Below are 16,114 nucleotides of genomic sequence, written 5' to 3'. Positions count from 1 at the left end.
CTTTGGCACCGCATCGCAGCGATGCTGGGGGTGGCTGCGGGCGGCTCTGGGCAGTGCAGGCGTCCCATGGGGCAAAGGTGTGGGAGGGAGCAGCTCAGGGTGCAGAGCCTCTCTGCTTTCCACGGGTGTTCTGTGATGGAACAGAGCTGGTTTTGCTTTGCACGTAGCTCTGAGGCCGCGCTGTGCCCACCGTCCAGGAAGAAGGGGTGAGAGGTTTCTCTCCCATGTGAGCCAGCAGCGAGCGCCCGGATCAGCGCAGTAAATCCCGGCTGCATCCTGCCCTTAAGAACTCTCCCTCGCCCCCGTCAATATTTCTGCGCCACCTCCCCGCGCCGTGGGCCCTGTCCTCACGCAGCCCAAGATCTCCATCTGCTCTAAAAGCCTCCTGGATTTAATGCAGTCGGTGCGGGCAGCGCTCTCCTTTATCCGCGCGCTCGCAGCGGTTCCGGGCTCCCACTGTGAGCCGCAGCCCAAAGCTGTGGGGCTGAACGTGGGGGGCACCGGGCTGTGCCGCCCCCGATGCAGAACCCTCGGCTCCCCGCGTCGCTGTGCTCACTGCTACGGCCGGAGGGGGCACGGCGGGGGGCAGCCTTGTCTGCGGAGCAGCTGGGCTGCAGGGGGTGGGGGATGGGGGCACAGCGTCTGCACCGAATGGCCCTAAAACCGCTTCGATGCAGCGGTGTTTTAGGCAGGGCAGCGCTCCGAGGGGACGCGGGGTTACGGTGGCCGTGGCACACGCGGGTGGCGCACGGCTTGGGGACATCCCGCACGCAGGCACGGCACGAAGGGCTGCGGGAGCCCCGCGGCTCTGGGACCCCCAGGACCCCATCCCACGCCCCGCCCTCCCCATCCATTTGCAGCGGCGGCCATCGGGTCGCCACGCGCTCAGCGCTGGGGTGGAAGCGCAGAGCCAGCAGGGAGGGCTGCGGGCGTTCCGCGGCGGGCAGCGCGCTGTGGGCCGGCAGGAGAGGCGATGCGTTCACCTGCTGAGCTCATCGTGCAACGGGCGCGGATGCGCAGCAGCTCCTGCGTGCGGCGGGGGGTCCCCGTGAGCGGCACACACAGCGCGGCGTCTTTTCTTTCTTCACTCTTTTATTGTGTAAAAATAAAGTCAACAATTCATGTCATCTCGGCAATCAAATGGAAAAAAAGCACGAGTATCATCAGTAAAAACAGTGCATTTCAGAGCTGCTGCTGCGGGCTGGAGCGCATCGTAACCCATTCAGAATCCGAAGGAGACACAGAGGAGGGATGTGCAGCTTTGGTTGGCGGAACGGCGGCGATGGAGAGGCGGTCCCTCCCCGCCCTGCACGCTATGAACACCGCTTCGCACCCCGCCGGGTCGCACCGCTCCGTTCCGCGCTTTGCTCCGCGGGGAACGGAACGGACTCACAGCGCTTCCTAAAGAGAGCACAGTCAGAACGGCGCCCCGGGGGGCGTTGGGGGACATCGGGGGGCGTCGGGGGGCGATGGCTGCGGCTGAAGTACAAAGCGGGACTTTAGAAAAGGAAACCATACAAAATGCATTTGTTTCAAAATACGTTTCTTTCTCTCTCTTTTTTTTTTTTTTTTGTCTTTTTTTTTTTTTTTACCTGCAGGAGCTCAGAGTGCTTTTTCTCAGGGAGCACCGCTTAATTCTGTATTCTTTTTCTTCATAAAAATACCTTTTTTTTTTAATTATCATTATTATTGGTAATAAACTTCCTTTGATAGTAAGAGAAACAAGATATCGTGTTATCAAAAGCAGAAAGGCTCCGGACTTCTCAGCAGTCGCTTAAACTTCCCGGGGGCAGAAAGGCGGTTTTGTCACCAGCTACGGCACGGGGGGGGGGGAGGGGGGAGGGGGCTGCGGGCGGAGGGGGGGGACGTACCTGAGTGAGGGGGGGGGCGAGGGGCTGGGCCCGCTCCTGCCTGCAGCCCGGGGCTATGGCTGTGGTGCTGGGGAGCGGTGGGGACACATACAGAGTTTGGCCCTCCTGGGGGAGAAGGAATGGGAAAGGGGACTGGGGGGGGGGGGGGGGGCAGCATCCTCAGAGCACAGAGAGAGGCCCGAGGAGGGTGCATGGGGGGGGTGGGGGGGTCATGGGGGTTGTGATCCTCCGCTGGCCCTGGGGGGGCTGCAGGGGGGGTGGGGATGGGGGGGTGGGCAGGGATGGGGCGGGGGGGCCGGGCGAAGCGGGGCAGGCGCAGCCACGCCAGGCCAAGGCACGCAGGCATTGAAGAACGTTGGCAAGACAGAAACCGGACTGCGGGTATGAAGGGGGGGGGGGGGGGGCCCGGCTCCAGGGGGTGGGGGTGGGGGTGAGGGCTTCGTTCTCAGTCAGTTTTGCGCAAAAACAAACAAACAAACCGATCCCAACCCAAATAAATAAATAACAAACAAACAAACGAGAGGAAAACCCAAATGACTGAAAGAACCCGATGAGGAGGCGGCTCTCGCGTGTCCGTGGCCCTAATTGAGCTGCCGGCAGGCCTCGAAAGTCCACTTGGTGGCCCCGCCGTAGATGTCGATGTTGGCCTCTGCCCAGGCGATGACGTTCCCCGCCTGCGCTTTGCTGCTGCACGTGGCCAACGCGTACACCTCGCCCGGGGACAGCCGCCGGTCCCACACGTTGAAGTGTGCCAGCTCCCCCACGAAGGCCTGCGTGGCATCAAACCCTCCGCCCAGCGTGTCCTGGGGGGTGAGGGGCGGCCGTCAGAGCACGGCCCCGCGGCGCCGGTCCCGAACCCCTCGCACGGATCCTTACCTGCTCCTGGCCCAGCACCAGCACGCCCTGCGGTTTGATGGGGTGGTAGGGGGCCAGGTTCTCGCCGCTGCCCGTCTGCGTGCCGTCCTGGTACGCCTCCCAGACGCCGTCCCGCGTGGTCCAGGTGACGCAGATGTGGTGCCATTTGCCGTCGTTGATGACGAAGGGCAGTTTGGCCACCTGACGGGGACGGGAAGGGGTCAGGGCGGTGGGTCCCCGTGCCGTCCCCTCTACGCTGCCCCTATTCCAGCCCCTCCGTGCCCGCACCGAGCCATCAAGGAGGATCCCTCCAACCTCCCCCCCCCCCGTGCCCACACCTTGTCGTTGATGAGGATCTCCATGGGGTTGTTGCCCCACTCGATGAGCACCAGCTCGTTGGCCTGCCCGGGCACGGCGTAGGAGAACGGGGTGCCCATGCCGGGGGAGGCGCTGGATTTGATCCACATGCAGATGCTGAAGGCGTACATCTCGGGGAGGCTCTTCTTCACCTTGGCATACATGTAGTTGGTGCGCAGAGGGAAGGTGAGCTGGAACCTATCCGGGGGGCGGTTGTCCTTCTGGCCTGTGGGATGGAGGTGCGCTGGGACCCCACCGCGCCCACCCGGGTTGGGGGTCCGCGCCCCTCCCCGCCCCATTATGTAACAGCAGCGAGCACAAATCCCCCCCGCACGGCCCGCTCCGGCCGTAATCCCCAGCGCGGAGCATCCGCGGGGGGCGGAGGGCAGCGCTCGGAGCGGACGGGCTGTGCTCGGCATCCCGCCGGCAGCGGGGAGAGGGCGGGGTGGGGGGGGTACCTTTCTCCAGGTCGCTGATGCGCTGATGCAGCGACGTGAGGGTGCTCTCGATCTTGCCCCGCTCCTCGGACTCGTTCTTGGGGTTGTACTTGCCCTCCTCCAGGCTGTTGACGCGGGACAGCACCTCCTTCTCCAGATCGTCGATCTTGTTCTGCAGGATGTCCTTCAGGTTGGTGCTCTGCCCGGAGGAGTTCATCCTGCTGAACTGCTGCGGGGGGCGGACAGAGCGGGGGGGGGGGAGCGTTAACGCCGCGCTCCCCCGCGGGCTCCGCGCTGCGCGGGGTCCGGGTGCGGGACGCGGGGTACCTCCAGGTTCTCCAGTCGGGTTTTCAGGGACTGCAGCGTCTGCCCGAGCTGGCTGAGGGTCTCGGCGGCCGGCGCCCGGGACAGGTCGCCCATGGTGTTCTTGGAGAAGCCGCCCTGCTTCCTTCCCCCCCCGCCGCCCTTGGACTCGCCGGGCAGCGCGTCCAGCACGCTCTGGCTCTCGCACCTGCCCAGCTTGGCCGTCAGCTCGCGGATGGTGTCCTTCTGGTTCATGATGGTCTCTTTCTGCTGCAGCACCGTCTCCCGTAGCTGCAGCACGGTGCTCTTCAGCTCCTCGGCCGAACCGCCGCCCGGCGCCGTGGCCGCGCACATGTCCCCGTCCAGCGGCACCGAGGTGCAGATGAAGCGCGTCTGCCCGAAGCTCTGAGCGCGGCCGCGCAGCGCCGACAGCGCCAGGAGCAGCGCCAGGGACAGGGGCAAGAAGCGGGGCAGGGACAGGGACAGGAATGGGGGCAGGGGAAGGCAGCGGGGCAGCGCGGCCATGGCGGGGCCGGGGACCGGGCTGGGCTGGCGCCGGCTCCGCCGCTCTCCGCCGGGCCCACTGCGGCACGCGGCCGCTCTTATAGCGCCCGGGCGGGGCCGCGCGGCGTGACGTCACGGCGCGTGGAATCCCGGCCGCGAGACGGGGGGGGCTGCCGGTCCCGCGGGGGTGAGCGCGAGTGAGCGCGAGTGAGTGTGAGTGTGAGTGAGTGTGAGAGTGAGTGAGTGTGAGCGAGTGTGAGTGTGAGCGAGTGTGAGTGTGAGCGAGTCTGAGTGTGAGCGAGCGCGGCCGGGGGTGTCAGCGCGTGGGTGCGCGGCGCGGGGGTGTGCGCGTGGGCGTGCCACGGGGCGGGGGGGGTGTAGAAGTGAGCGTGAAGCGGGGGCGCGGGGGCAGTCAGAGGGGGCTCTTGCGCGCGTGCGGTGCGGTGCGGGGCCGCGCAGTGGCACTGCCCTACCGGGCTGCCGGGGCCGCCCCGTGGCCGTGGGCACCGCGTGTCCCACAGCCCCGCGGCCGCCGGAGCTCCGCTTCCCCGCGCCGCCGCCGGAGGGGCCCCGAGGTCTGCCCGCAGCCGGCGGGTGGGACGCGGAGCCGAACCCCTCTCCGCCCCACGCGCGGAGCCGCGGTGCTGCCCGTCCCAACGCCGGGCGGGCGGCGGGGATTCGGCGCTGCGCGTCCCCGGGGCGCGCGCGGTGCCGCTCCCCGCGCCGTTCCCCAGCGCCGTCCGTTGGCTTTTTGCGGGGCCGCGCGGGGCCGCGGGGCGCCTGAGGAGCGGTTCCCGATCGCACCGTGCGTGAATTCGGTCCTTTCGGCTCGGTTCAGCGCTTGCCCCTCCAAAGCTGCACTGCAGCAGCCCATATGGCTGGAGTATTTACATAATGCCAAGTTATCCTGTGAAATGTGAAGCAATTAATTTTGATTAGTGAAGTGGGTCAGGAAAAGACAAGGTCCTTCAGGCCGCGGAGCTGCAAAGGACGAAGCGCTGCGGCCGCTGGGCATTTCCCTTCCCCCCCCCCCCGCCCCCAGGACGAGCCCCCCCCCCCCTCCCCCCCCTCCGGTTGGCACATCGCTCCGTGACTCACCCCGTTGCCTTTTTATCACATGTGCTCACCTGCCCCCGAGTTCTGTGACACAGAGTGCTTCCTGCTGGCAGCACCGGGACACGTGTGGCCGTGGAGCCCGGGATGGTGCCAGCGCTCAGCCGTTCTGCAGTGCTCCGAAGTGCTGTCACTGCTCGGTGCCACCAGAGCCACCAACACGCACAGTGACCTCGGGGTCACAGGGGCTGCTCACCAGGATCCTTCCCAGAGCCGCTGCCAGTGCTGTCCCTGCCCTCAGCTCGGAGCTGCGGAGCCCGGAGGAGCCCAGCCCCGCGGCTGTGTGCTTTGCTTTAGGAAATTCCGGGAGAAAAATATATATATCTGCATTTCCCTCTGGGTTCCTCACTTCTGGCTTTATTGCAGTGGTTACCTCTCCTCTCCTCTGCTCTTTGTGCTGTGCCGTGTTTGGATGCAGCCAGACTGGAGCAGAGGGGTGGGTGTGAGGGGAGGGCACAGGGATGCTGGGCAGGGGTGGACGCTGGGCAGGCCTCTCCCTTCCAATGCTGGTTAGTGCCTTTCCCTTGGATAAAGGGATGCTGTGGAAAAGGCTGAAAAGACTGCAGGTCCAATTCTTGCTCCACAGGCGGCAATGCAAACGGAAGACAATGTTACTGCAGGCAGTACAGTTCCACGGGTGTAAAACGGGTCTGGGAGGCGGCGGAATCGGTGCCCACCTCTGTGAACATCTGCGTGGTATTGACAAAGCTGTTCGTGTCACTGAACCAATTTAACTAGGGAGCTTTTGTCATCCACAGTACATTATGCTGAGAGGAGACCAAGGTGACAGGTGCAGTAAAATAAACACTCTGATACTATGGTGATGGAGACCGTATAAATACCTGGATAGGAAAAAACAACAGAGCTGCGCTCCAGCAGATCCGCACAGTAACCCCCCGTGTCTCCGCGTGTGAAGAAAGAACGAGAAGATATGATCGAGAATTCAGCTTTCCCAGAACCACTGAATCATGCAGTGAGATCCGTTATTGCTTTTGCAGATTTAGGAGCCGGAGAGACATAATGGAATAATGGAGCCCCTATTATTTTTAACTCTTCTCTCGCCTCTCCCCAGGCGTTCCCCGTGGCTGATTTATCGCTCTGTAGATGGAAAGAGCTGAGCGCAGCTATCCGGGCCGCTCGGAGGTGGTGTGGTGCTGAGCAGGAGCCAGCAGGAACATTTGCGTCTGTGCTTCGGAGGATTTTGGACAGCCTGCGGTGCCCCCCCTGGGGCCAGCAGTCCTCTTGGGCCAGCATCCAGCGCAGAGCTGCTGCTCAGAGGTGTTCAGCCCCAGCCCCACTTTGCCACTGATGTGCAAAGGGCACTTTGGAAGTGGATGTCTGTGATCCCAGGGGCCGGACGCAGAGCAGGGAGTGGAAGCTCTCTCTCCTGTTTGTGGAAGCGGCTGCACACGAACCATCCTCCTTGGGGGGAATGCTGATTCCACAGCTAAGTCTCCTCTGTGCAATATGATCCATTATGGGATGGAGACAGCTTTGCGATGGGAAACGGTAATGGGCAAAGCGAGAAGTGCAGTTGGTGCCTCTGGGGGATGGCAGAGCCGACGTCCCCGGGGCTCATTGCTGCAGCCCCGCTCCCCGTGTGCCCGGATGTGGCACCAGGATGGGTGCTGGGAACGCAGCAAGGACAGCACCCGGCTCTGTGTGGTGCCACGTGTGGGGTGAGCCCCATGCCCTGTGCAGCACAGTGAGGGCCGGGAGGTGAGCGCACACCGCCCCGCTGAAGGCTGCAGAGCTGTGCATATGCAGAATATGTATTTTTAATGCCTTCAAAAATTTACAGATCTCATTAGGACAGCCTGAGCGGGGCGTGGAGTCAGTGCAAATGCACCGCCTGGAAGATGGAGTATTCCCTCCTGTAACAGACCAACACTTTGGACCGGAGTTCTGAAATCTGCTGCATTTTGCTGCAGTCTTTCTTTGCAGATCTCTCCCTCTCCATTTCTCTCTGTCTCTCTCACACACATTCGGTCTCTCCTCCTTTTTCCTTCCCTCTCTTTCATCGTTCCCATCTCAGAAGTCAGTTTCCTCCTGAAATGCCTGACATTTACATCCAGCCAGAACGAGGAGTGTGCTCCTTGTGCCGGCACATCAGCGCTGCTATAGGGGCACAGGTCCTTTCATTACAAATAATTAATTTAACCATACATTGCATAACATCCTAAAAAGCTTTCTAGGGCAATCTCATGCTAGCTGGATGCACAGCTCCTATCAATATTACATTACATTTGGGTACAACCGTTATGAAGTTTCATTAAAAATTTAATTTGTGGTTTAAAACTGCAGCGTTCCCTACAAAGTGTGGCAGAGAAACCATTCTGGCTGCTCGAGGTCTGCTCCTGCATCAGCCAGGACTGCAGGAGAGCTGCAGCAGGGGCCGGGGCTCGGGGTGGCGCTCCCTGTGCTGGCACACACACCAAGAATCGTTTTACCATCAGCTGAGCTGTCCTACAGCAGGAACTGGGAGCCGGGAGGGGGAATGGGGCCCGCCGTCATGTTTTGTTAATGAAGTTCTGTTGTGAATCTTCGGCAGAAGCTTTGAATGGAGGGCAGGTCTGAAGCATCCCACATCCGCCTCTCCGTTTCGGAATTGATTTGTACGGTAACTTCTGTCCCTCTCTGCAGGCACCAGAAGGACCAATGGCTTTTCCTCCGAGATGGTCCCTGGGCTCTTTTCTGTCCGGGATTTCCCAGGGTAGGAGGCAGACGACTGCTGTGCATGCAGCTCCCTGCGCCGTGGGTCTGCCCTCCCCCCCTACCCCATCCTCCCTGCACTGAGCCAGGCACAAACCTTGGCTCCATTTATTATAACAAACAGCACCGGTTGGTTTTTTCCCTGCCCAACAAAGGAGGGGACATTTGTAACAGGCGTGGGGCATTTCAGCAGCCTGCGCAGTCCTGGTGTGTGCTCGAGGTCTCTGCACAAGATTGCTTCCCCCTGCTGCAGAGAGGATAATAATGGGGAGTGGGTTCCTAAATCCCTTAAGCTTCTTTGATAGCTTCAATATTTATCCATAATCCTGCTGGTGCTCCGTACAGAAGCAGCCAGGGCCTGGTCCCACCTTGCAGCATTCCCTTTCCCCAGGAGGAAGGCAGGGCGGGACAGGAGGGAAACATCAAAAGCCACAGACACTGTTGTGCCCCAGTTTCTTCCTGCGATTACTTATTATTTTGCACAGTCTCTTGCTCTCCTTCTCCCACGCTCTGTGCTCTGTTATGGTAATGTCTGTGGAGGCTGGGCATGCCTCCGTGCCTGAAGGGAGGACGGACAGATGGCAGGACGGCTCTGAGGGGGTTCCAAGCACGTATGGGGTGGGGGACGGCTTGTGGGTGTCCGCAGGTCTGTGCACACGGGTGTCCTGTGAGCCCTGAGCAGGGAGCTCTGCCTGCACGCAGGGAGGAGCTGGCAGAGAGCTCTGCTGGCGCTGGAGGGGCAGCTGCTGCCTGTGCCACAGCCACTCTGTGCTGCTGCTGGGGATAGCTTGGAACACCTGGATTGAAATGCAGCAAGGCTTTCAAGGCAGGATAGGTAAAAATGCCATAATGCAGTAGGAAGTCATTGCATTTGCCTGCTGTGGGGCACGGCCCTTCTCTAAAGCATAGCTTTTAGTAGGGGAGTGGAGCTCTTATGACATTGAAGGTTCTCTGCCGGCAAGGATGCCATTAGGGCTGGGTATGCTATTGATTCCTCTTCCAAGATATAAGGCTTAAGAAGCTGCAGATAGTGGGTGTAACTGGAATGACCCGGGAGCTGCTGCCAGGCGGTAAGCGGAGCCGGAGGCGTCCGGCTGTGAGCAGAGCTGGAGCTTCCCAGGCTGACACTGCAGCGAGAGGCCGGAGCCCAGCGAGGCCACAGGCAGCACTGGGATGGGCAGTGGGGACAGTGGGTGATCTTCAGGAGGTGAAGGACTGCAGACCTCTGAGCTCCTCAGCACCCGGGGCGTGCATGGTTCTGTTGGCGTTTCTCACAGCGCTTTGCACTTTGCTTCGAGAATTGGATGCCATCCAAACTTGAGAACATCAGCACTGCCCTGCTTTGACTCAAGTACAGTAGCAACGCTGCCAGTATGTGGTCTGTGGGTCTGATTGCCTTTTGCTGTTATTTAGGAGGGCTTTTCTGCATGGCACACGCAAAATAAGTGACACTGCAAACCTAGACTACGCTAGCTGCACTGCATTGCTTCCAAGGACAGAAGCTCTTGGCATGGTCCTTGGAAGCGGAGTGAGCTTCTCATGCTTGCCACATCCTGACTGCTCAATCAGCAGTTTAATGGGAAGTCATTAGTGTACTATAAATTCATACATTAGATTTATGTAGTGCTTATTTTACCACGTAGAGACGCCTTTGCTTTCCAGCTGTATGGACGTTCCCCTGTGTAAATGAGAAGATCGTGTATATATTCATCCTGCTTCCATTAATTATAATAAGTCGAGTCACATTATTTCTTAGAAGCCTGCTGGAATCTCAGCAGTGCCACAGCAGCCATCAAACCCACCGAAACCTGCAAAATCAGTGCTGAGTGTTGTGTCACTCTGTATTGGGAGCTTGGGTTTGAAATATCCTGGGAATAAGGAAAAGGTTTCAAGTGGTTTGTTTTGAGGGAATGGTAAAAAAAAAAGGAACTGTAGAATCGTGCTCCTTCCATGGATGATTACATCTCTCATGCGTAGGAAGAGGTTTTTGTTTTTTGCCAAGGGTAAGGACGTTACTGGGGAACACTACGTGGACCAGCCTGGGCTGCGTGCTCCGCTCAGGGTTTGTTTGGTTGGATCCAGGTCTCTTGGCTGTTGCCTCCTCTTTGCTCATCGTAAAACCAAACCTTTGTGGTTCTGACTGAAGCAGTCTGTGTGTTGTTGTGCCGGATATTTCACAAGGCTGTTCCAATTGCCGAACTCGGGAAGAAGGCAGAGTAAGAGAACTTCCCAGCAACATCCTGTGAAATGCTGAATTACTTCTAATTAAGCAGTTCCGTTCTGGTTAAAGGGAATGTCAAGTCAGGTCTGTGCTCTGTGGAGAGGTGCACCTGCAGAAAGGTGTATCAGCAAATGGATGTTCGGTTGGAGTGCTTTAACAGGCTCAGAAGGAGCCAGCAGAACTCTCGGCTTCTATTTCTGGTGCACTGGGGTTGTTCTGTCGCTGAGTCAGAGCTGATAGGATCTGCTGATAGCAGCTACAGAGTGGTTAAGGAAACGTTTCTGCTCTTAAGAATGAGAAAACCAGTGACTGTCTGCTGAGGTTACATCTATCATGTGTTTTTAAACACACATAGCCCGATAACCCAGCAAATTACCCACCCTGCAAAGAGACAAAGAGAGATAGTGATAACAAACAAGCTCACATTTATGTAACGCCTTTCACGGAGATGGATAGAGAAGTGCTTTGAGAACTCTATTAACGCATTCTACAAACTATCTAATCTATTGTATCCCCACACGTATTGAGCACAGCTTCGCTCAGGCTTTATGAGAAAAATATCTCCATTAAGCAACCAGTTTTTGTCGGTCTGCAGAGTGGTCAATTCAGCCTCTGCAGTGGGCGCAGGAAGGCAGAAATCTTTACGTTTGGCAGTGACCCGAAGCCACCTTTGGGCTGAAATGCAGCTGTTTCTTCACAGTCCAAATTACTTCCACCTTCTTTGCTACCTCTTATCCAAGAATGTCAAACGCACACATTAACTAAACTCTACTGCTGCTGATTCTTCAAGAAATGCCCTTTTGTAGCTCAGTGGTGGCACAGAGAAAAGATGGAACCTGCAGTTTTTCTGCTTCTTGTCACTGCCTCACCTCTTCTCTCTCTCCCCTTTTCTCAGTGAAATATTTCCCCTGATGACAAACCACTGCTTCCACTGAAAGGGCAAGGGGAGAATTTTGTCCTAGTATTTATTTTGCCCTTTTCAGTGGGAGAAGGGGAGGGGAGGGGGAAGGGGGAGGGCAAAAGGGGAGGGAAGGGAAGGGGAAAAATGAAGAAGGGAAGGGAAGGGAAGGGAAGGGAAGGGAAGGGAAGGGAAGGGAAGGGAAGGGAAGGGAAGGGAAGGGAAGGGAAGGGAAGGGAAGGGAAGGGAAGGGAAGGGAAGGGAAGGGAAGGGAAGGGAAGGGAAGGGAAGGGAAATCCGTCATGCTCCTGGTTGGGCTCTCCAAGACAACTCTACACAGAGCACCTGGCAGGCTTAGCACCTGCACAGCATGTGTTTCCCTACCCGTGTGCATGTGTGCCTATGGAGAAGCAAATGAGGAAGAGGATGCTGTACTGGGAACACACCTTCCAGTTCTCTTCCTTGCAGAGGGAGGTCACTGGGATTCTTTTATAAGATGGAGAGTCGATCTCATGTATCATTTCTTGATGTGTATTGGACTTGGCACAGAACCACCCCCTTCCCACCTCCTCCTGGTGCCATCCTCCCTGGGCTCCACTTCCCGCTCCCACCCTCCGGTTTCCAACTCACATTTACTGCAGGGAGATGAGCGGGGAAGTCTGTGTGCTGCACATGCATAAATAATAGAAATGATATCAGGCTTAGTTAAAAATAGATATTCTTCCTAATAAATATTTTACCTACTGTCTTTAGGATATAAAGCTTCCCCAAATGAAGTGTTAAAACAAACCTTGTTGTTAGCCCTAAACGCAGAAGGCAGCCCTGGCAAAGCTGTACAAGCAGTGTCTGGCTGAGAGCCAAGTGTGGGGAAGGCGTGTTCACATGCATGAGCACACAGACATGCATTTGCGATGGAAGCCTTCAAAAGAGCAGCCCTTTGACTGAGCACGTGGACTTTGAACCTGATGTCGACTCATTTGGTGACCTGCGAATGCCACTAATGAAAATTAAAGATGAAATCTCTTGATGTTTATGAATAACTTTCTTCTTTCCATACTTTTCTTCCTTCCCACCAAGGAGTGGAATTAGAAGCAGCTGGCTGAATGGGGCTGAACAATGGGCGCTGACAGGGACTGAGATAGGAGAATTTTTCATTAAAAAGAGTGGCAGGTGGAAGAATTTTTCAAAGTGTATTTCTAGAAGATAATCCTTCTGCATTTCGGTCTTTAGAACATCAGTGAACATGGCTTGCTTGACATGGAGTTTCCATTCCCTAGATTCCCTAAGAACAAGGGCTTTACAGTGCTGCCCTAATCAAGAACAGATTTGTTAAACCTGGGTTCAGCTTTGTAAGAGATAAAAGCAGGGCTGAAATGCAGTGGTTTGAGATGTGATGAAAGTCCAGAATGAAGTCCTGGGAGTGGGGTTCTGCTTGTGAGCATGAGTAGGTGTTTTAGAAGACTACAAGCCCAGCAAGGCAATAGGTGAGTGCCTATTGTGAGGAGCAAGAGGGTGAGGGGGTTCAGGCATCAGAAAAGAAAGGCTAAGAGAATGGGGGCTGTTTTGTCTGAGGAAGATGTAACAGAGGAAAAAAAAAACTTAAAAACATCTTTCATACATGTAAGAGAGGGTGAAAGAGGATAAACTGTTTTCTCTGCCTGCTGAGGTAGGAATGGAGCACCTGCTTTAATTTTAAGATGGAAATTAGCTGTCAAGAGCGTGCTGCCTGGGAAGGCAAGCAGTCTGTCATTGGAGGTCTTAAGAGCCTGTGATGCTGTAGAAATATGAACTAAACATTAAAAATAAATAAATTAAAACATTAAGGAAGCCCACATGTAGCCCAGCAGAAACATGTACATAGCCTAGATGGTGTACTCTCGTGGCACGGGGCTTGCTATGGTCTATCAAAATTGAGTAATACTTTGCCTGAATAAAAGCTGCAGAGTTTTCTCTGCAATGAAAGAATCCTGATACTGAACTGTGGTGTGAGATAAAAAGAACTTCAGGGAAAGGCTTCACTTCTAACAACTGTTTTTACGGAGATATAAATGGAAGATTATTTCTGTCTCCCTTCGGTCCTTGCCCTGTGAAGACTGAAATAAGGAGAATAGCTCTGATTAAAGCGTATAGCTGTGGATGACCAAAGAGAGCCCATGACCACTCTCCTGAAGATTTGTGCTATCAGAGAGCAGGTGCCATTGGGCCAACTGCTTGGCAGTGCTATTCTTGAATAAACAATCTCATCCCAATATCCATCAAAATTGAAAAACTAGGAATTTAAATGGAGACTGGTTCCCTGCTGACCCACAGCATGTGTCCTTTAGAAAAGGGTGCTGGTGAGGCTTATTCAGCGATCTAATAAAGTGCAGATGCAATTTTTTTTTCATTCGATATTTAAAATCTCTGGTCAGTTTGCAAATTCCCTGTCACTGAAACGAAATGTTATGCCCTTTTCAACACACATTAAAAAAAAATATGTATGTATTTAGCACGGAGATTGTCACCCCACCTGGTTTTGGGCACTGTCAGCAGAGCAGTGTCCCTTTGGAGGAGGTTGGGGTGCTGGTGCCTGGGGCAGGAGCTCACATGTGGGCTGGGGGCTCCTGGGTTTGAGTGGAAATGGGGAGTGTGGCATTGGCATGCCATGGGCATGCAGGCAGTGATGTTCCAGCCTGCCTGTGCAGGTTGTGTCTTGTGGCTGTAGGCACTTGTAGTGTTTTGTCATCTGTGGAGCCACAGAAGGCTCACAGGGAGCCCGCCAGGTCCCTGTTTTCCAGCAGGGTACGTCTCTGTTGCTCCCCAGCTCTTCTGCAGTGCCCCAGTGATGAAACCTAAGTGCCAGGGGTAGCCAAGGCTCCATCCTGAATCACTGCACAGAGCCTGGCGGAACGTTTGTTGTGCAGGACATGTAGCTGTTCCCCTGGGAGCAGGGCAGCGTTTTGGGGGAGGCCCTGAAACAAAGGGGTGGGCTATGAAATAAAGGGGTAGAGAGCAGGGGACACACAGCTTTCCCAGCACAGGCCAGGGGATCAGGGAAAACACCTGGCTTGAGTCTTAACCAGCCACTGCTTGCAAGCTTTGCTGATGTGAACAGAGGGACATCTGTGCTCACTGCCCTCCGCCAGCTGTGCCCTTCAGAGGTATTTGCACTCCTGGGCTGCTCAGCAGCATGCTATGGCGGGACAGGCGCCGGCACACGCTCCTAATGCCGTCGGCAGCCAGGATTAGCAGCAGCACGGCCGTGAGGTCCATCTGCACCGCGTACGGCTGCCGCAATCGCTGCTCCCATTTTAACCGCTGCCGTCAGTGCTCAGAACTCACTGGAGGTGAGTGGGACTGCGGCTGTTCCTTCTGACTGCAGTGCTGTGGCACCGCGAGGCCTGAACCACACGGGTTGTTCACACACTGCCTCGTCCAGCCTGCAGAAAGGATTTTGCACGTCGAGTGTCTGAAAGTGTTAATGGGAGTTAATATAAATCAAATTATGCATGTTTTCTTTGGTCGGTACCTCGAGATACTGTTTGCAGCTTTTGAACGTTATGGATGTGATTGTGGTTGGTTACTGATAAGAGCAAACGTGCTGAGGAACTGCTTTAGGAGCAATGCTTGATGTTAATGAACCTTCATTTGGGGAAGATGAATGCTGAAACATCGCCTCGGCCTTTGTCTGCGTGGAGGTGAACACAGACGGACAACCCGGCCGCCCACCGCCCCTCCGCTTGCAGGGCAGGGCTCGGGCCTACCGCGGGGGGCCGCCTCATCCGTCACCATGGCAACCGCGGTCGGCCCGGCGCCGTTTGTCCCACGCGGCGCTCCGTAGCGCGGTGCATTGTGGGCCGGGGAAGATGGCCGCCTCCTGGCTGCGCTGCTGAGGGGAGTCGCGCTGCCGGCGCCGCGGGTCGCTTCTGCCCTCCGCTCTCCGCTGCCCGCTCCTGCCTCGCCTTTCACCGATCCGCTCGCGGCCCGCCGGAGCGCGAGGGAGCGCGGAGCCGCCATGGGCCGGACGCGGCTCCCGCCGCAGCGAGCGCGGGGCCCGCGGGGCTAAAGGCGCGAGGGGAGGCCCGGGCCCCGCCGGCAGCTCGGCGCTCCGCGGGGCCGCCCTCTGCCCTTGGCCGTCCTCGGCCCACTCCGCCGCCCTCCGCCCGCCGCGAGCCGGGCCGGGGGCTGCCGCTCCCTCAGTGCCCGGAGCTCTCGCCTCGATGGAGTCCGAGCTGCTGCAGTCGCCCCTCCTGGGGCTGGGGGAGGAGGATGAGTCGGACCTGACGGACTGGAACCTGCCTCTGGCCTTCATGAAGAAGAGGCACTGTGAGAAGATCGAGGGCTCCAAGTCTTTGGCGCAGAGCTGGAGGATGAAGGACCGGGTAATGGCCGAGGGCGGGAGGGGGACGGGCAGGGAGGGAGGAGGGCCGCCCGTCCCCCATCGGGGTTGTGAACGTTCCGCCTGCCGGGTTATTCGGTTTGTGTGCCTGCCGTGTGTTGCTGGGGCTGCAGACAGATGGGAGAGACACAGAGAGCCTTGTTGGGTTCCGTCCGACTCAGGGAATGCTATGACAAATATGTATCCAGGCTCACAGCAACACGCTGTCTGAATATCTCTCTCATTTGAGCTCTCTAAGTGGAGTTGGTTGTTCTTCAGTGAAGGCAATTAAATTACTGAGGTCTCACAGGGTGCTGTGGATCAGCAGGTAACAGGGCGCAGCACAAGGTGCAGTGAATGCAGTCGTTACACTTGTTTTGTGGTGAAGGTGCAGGAAGTGTTGTGGTTTTGAAGCTTGCCAGCAGCTTGTTATGTGCAATATAAAATTAAGGTATTCTCTGTGTGTGTGCGAGAGACAGGAAACAG

General features: G+C 57.0%; 2 protein-coding genes across 6 annotated transcripts in view; one reads left to right on the top strand and one right to left on the bottom strand.

The window, feature by feature from the left end:
• Positions 1–1,074: 1,074 nt before the first annotated feature.
• NPTX1 (neuronal pentraxin 1) lies at positions 1,075–4,399 on the bottom strand. The gene is made up of 5 exons (XM_420081.8): positions 3,848–4,399; positions 3,542–3,749; positions 3,065–3,309; positions 2,748–2,927; positions 1,075–2,674 (listed from the first exon to the last, which is right to left on the bottom strand). The coding sequence occupies exons 1-5, from the start codon at positions 4,346–4,348 to the stop codon at positions 2,453–2,455; spliced, it is 1,356 nt and encodes a 451-aa protein (XP_420081.6). The 5' UTR covers positions 4,349–4,399; the 3' UTR covers positions 1,075–2,452.
• A 10,693-nt stretch (positions 4,400–15,092) lies between these two features.
• The window catches only part of RPTOR (regulatory associated protein of MTOR complex 1), a 119,413-nt gene continuing 118,391 nt past the window's right edge, over positions 15,093–16,114 (top strand). For all 5 annotated transcript variants that reach the window (XM_015295613.4, XM_426232.8, XM_015295612.4 and 2 more), the window contains exon 1: positions 15,093–15,632. In XM_015295613.4, the coding sequence (XP_015151099.1) occupies positions 15,471–15,632 (162 nt within the window). In that variant the 5' untranslated portion in view covers positions 15,093–15,470. The remainder of the gene's footprint in view (positions 15,633–16,114) is intronic.

This window comes from Gallus gallus, chromosome 18 (assembly GCF_016699485.2).
Source record: "Gallus gallus isolate bGalGal1 chromosome 18, bGalGal1.mat.broiler.GRCg7b, whole genome shotgun sequence".
Taxonomy (NCBI): domain Eukaryota; kingdom Metazoa; phylum Chordata; class Aves; order Galliformes; family Phasianidae; genus Gallus; species Gallus gallus.
This window is presented reverse-complemented; position numbering and strand designations above follow the sequence as displayed.

Coding starts and splice junctions, on each gene's coding strand:
- NPTX1 (XM_420081.8), bottom strand. CDS start 4,348: ATGGCCGCGCTGCCCCGCTGCCTTCCCCTGCCCCCATTCCTGTCCCTG. Junction 3,310..3,541: donor CATCAGCGACCTGGAGAAAG/GTACCCCCCCCA, acceptor TCCATCCCACAG/GCCAGAAGGACAACCGCCCC. Junction 2,675..2,747: donor TGGTGCTGGGCCAGGAGCAG/GTAAGGATCCGT, acceptor CTCACCCCCCAG/GACACGCTGGGCGGAGGGTT.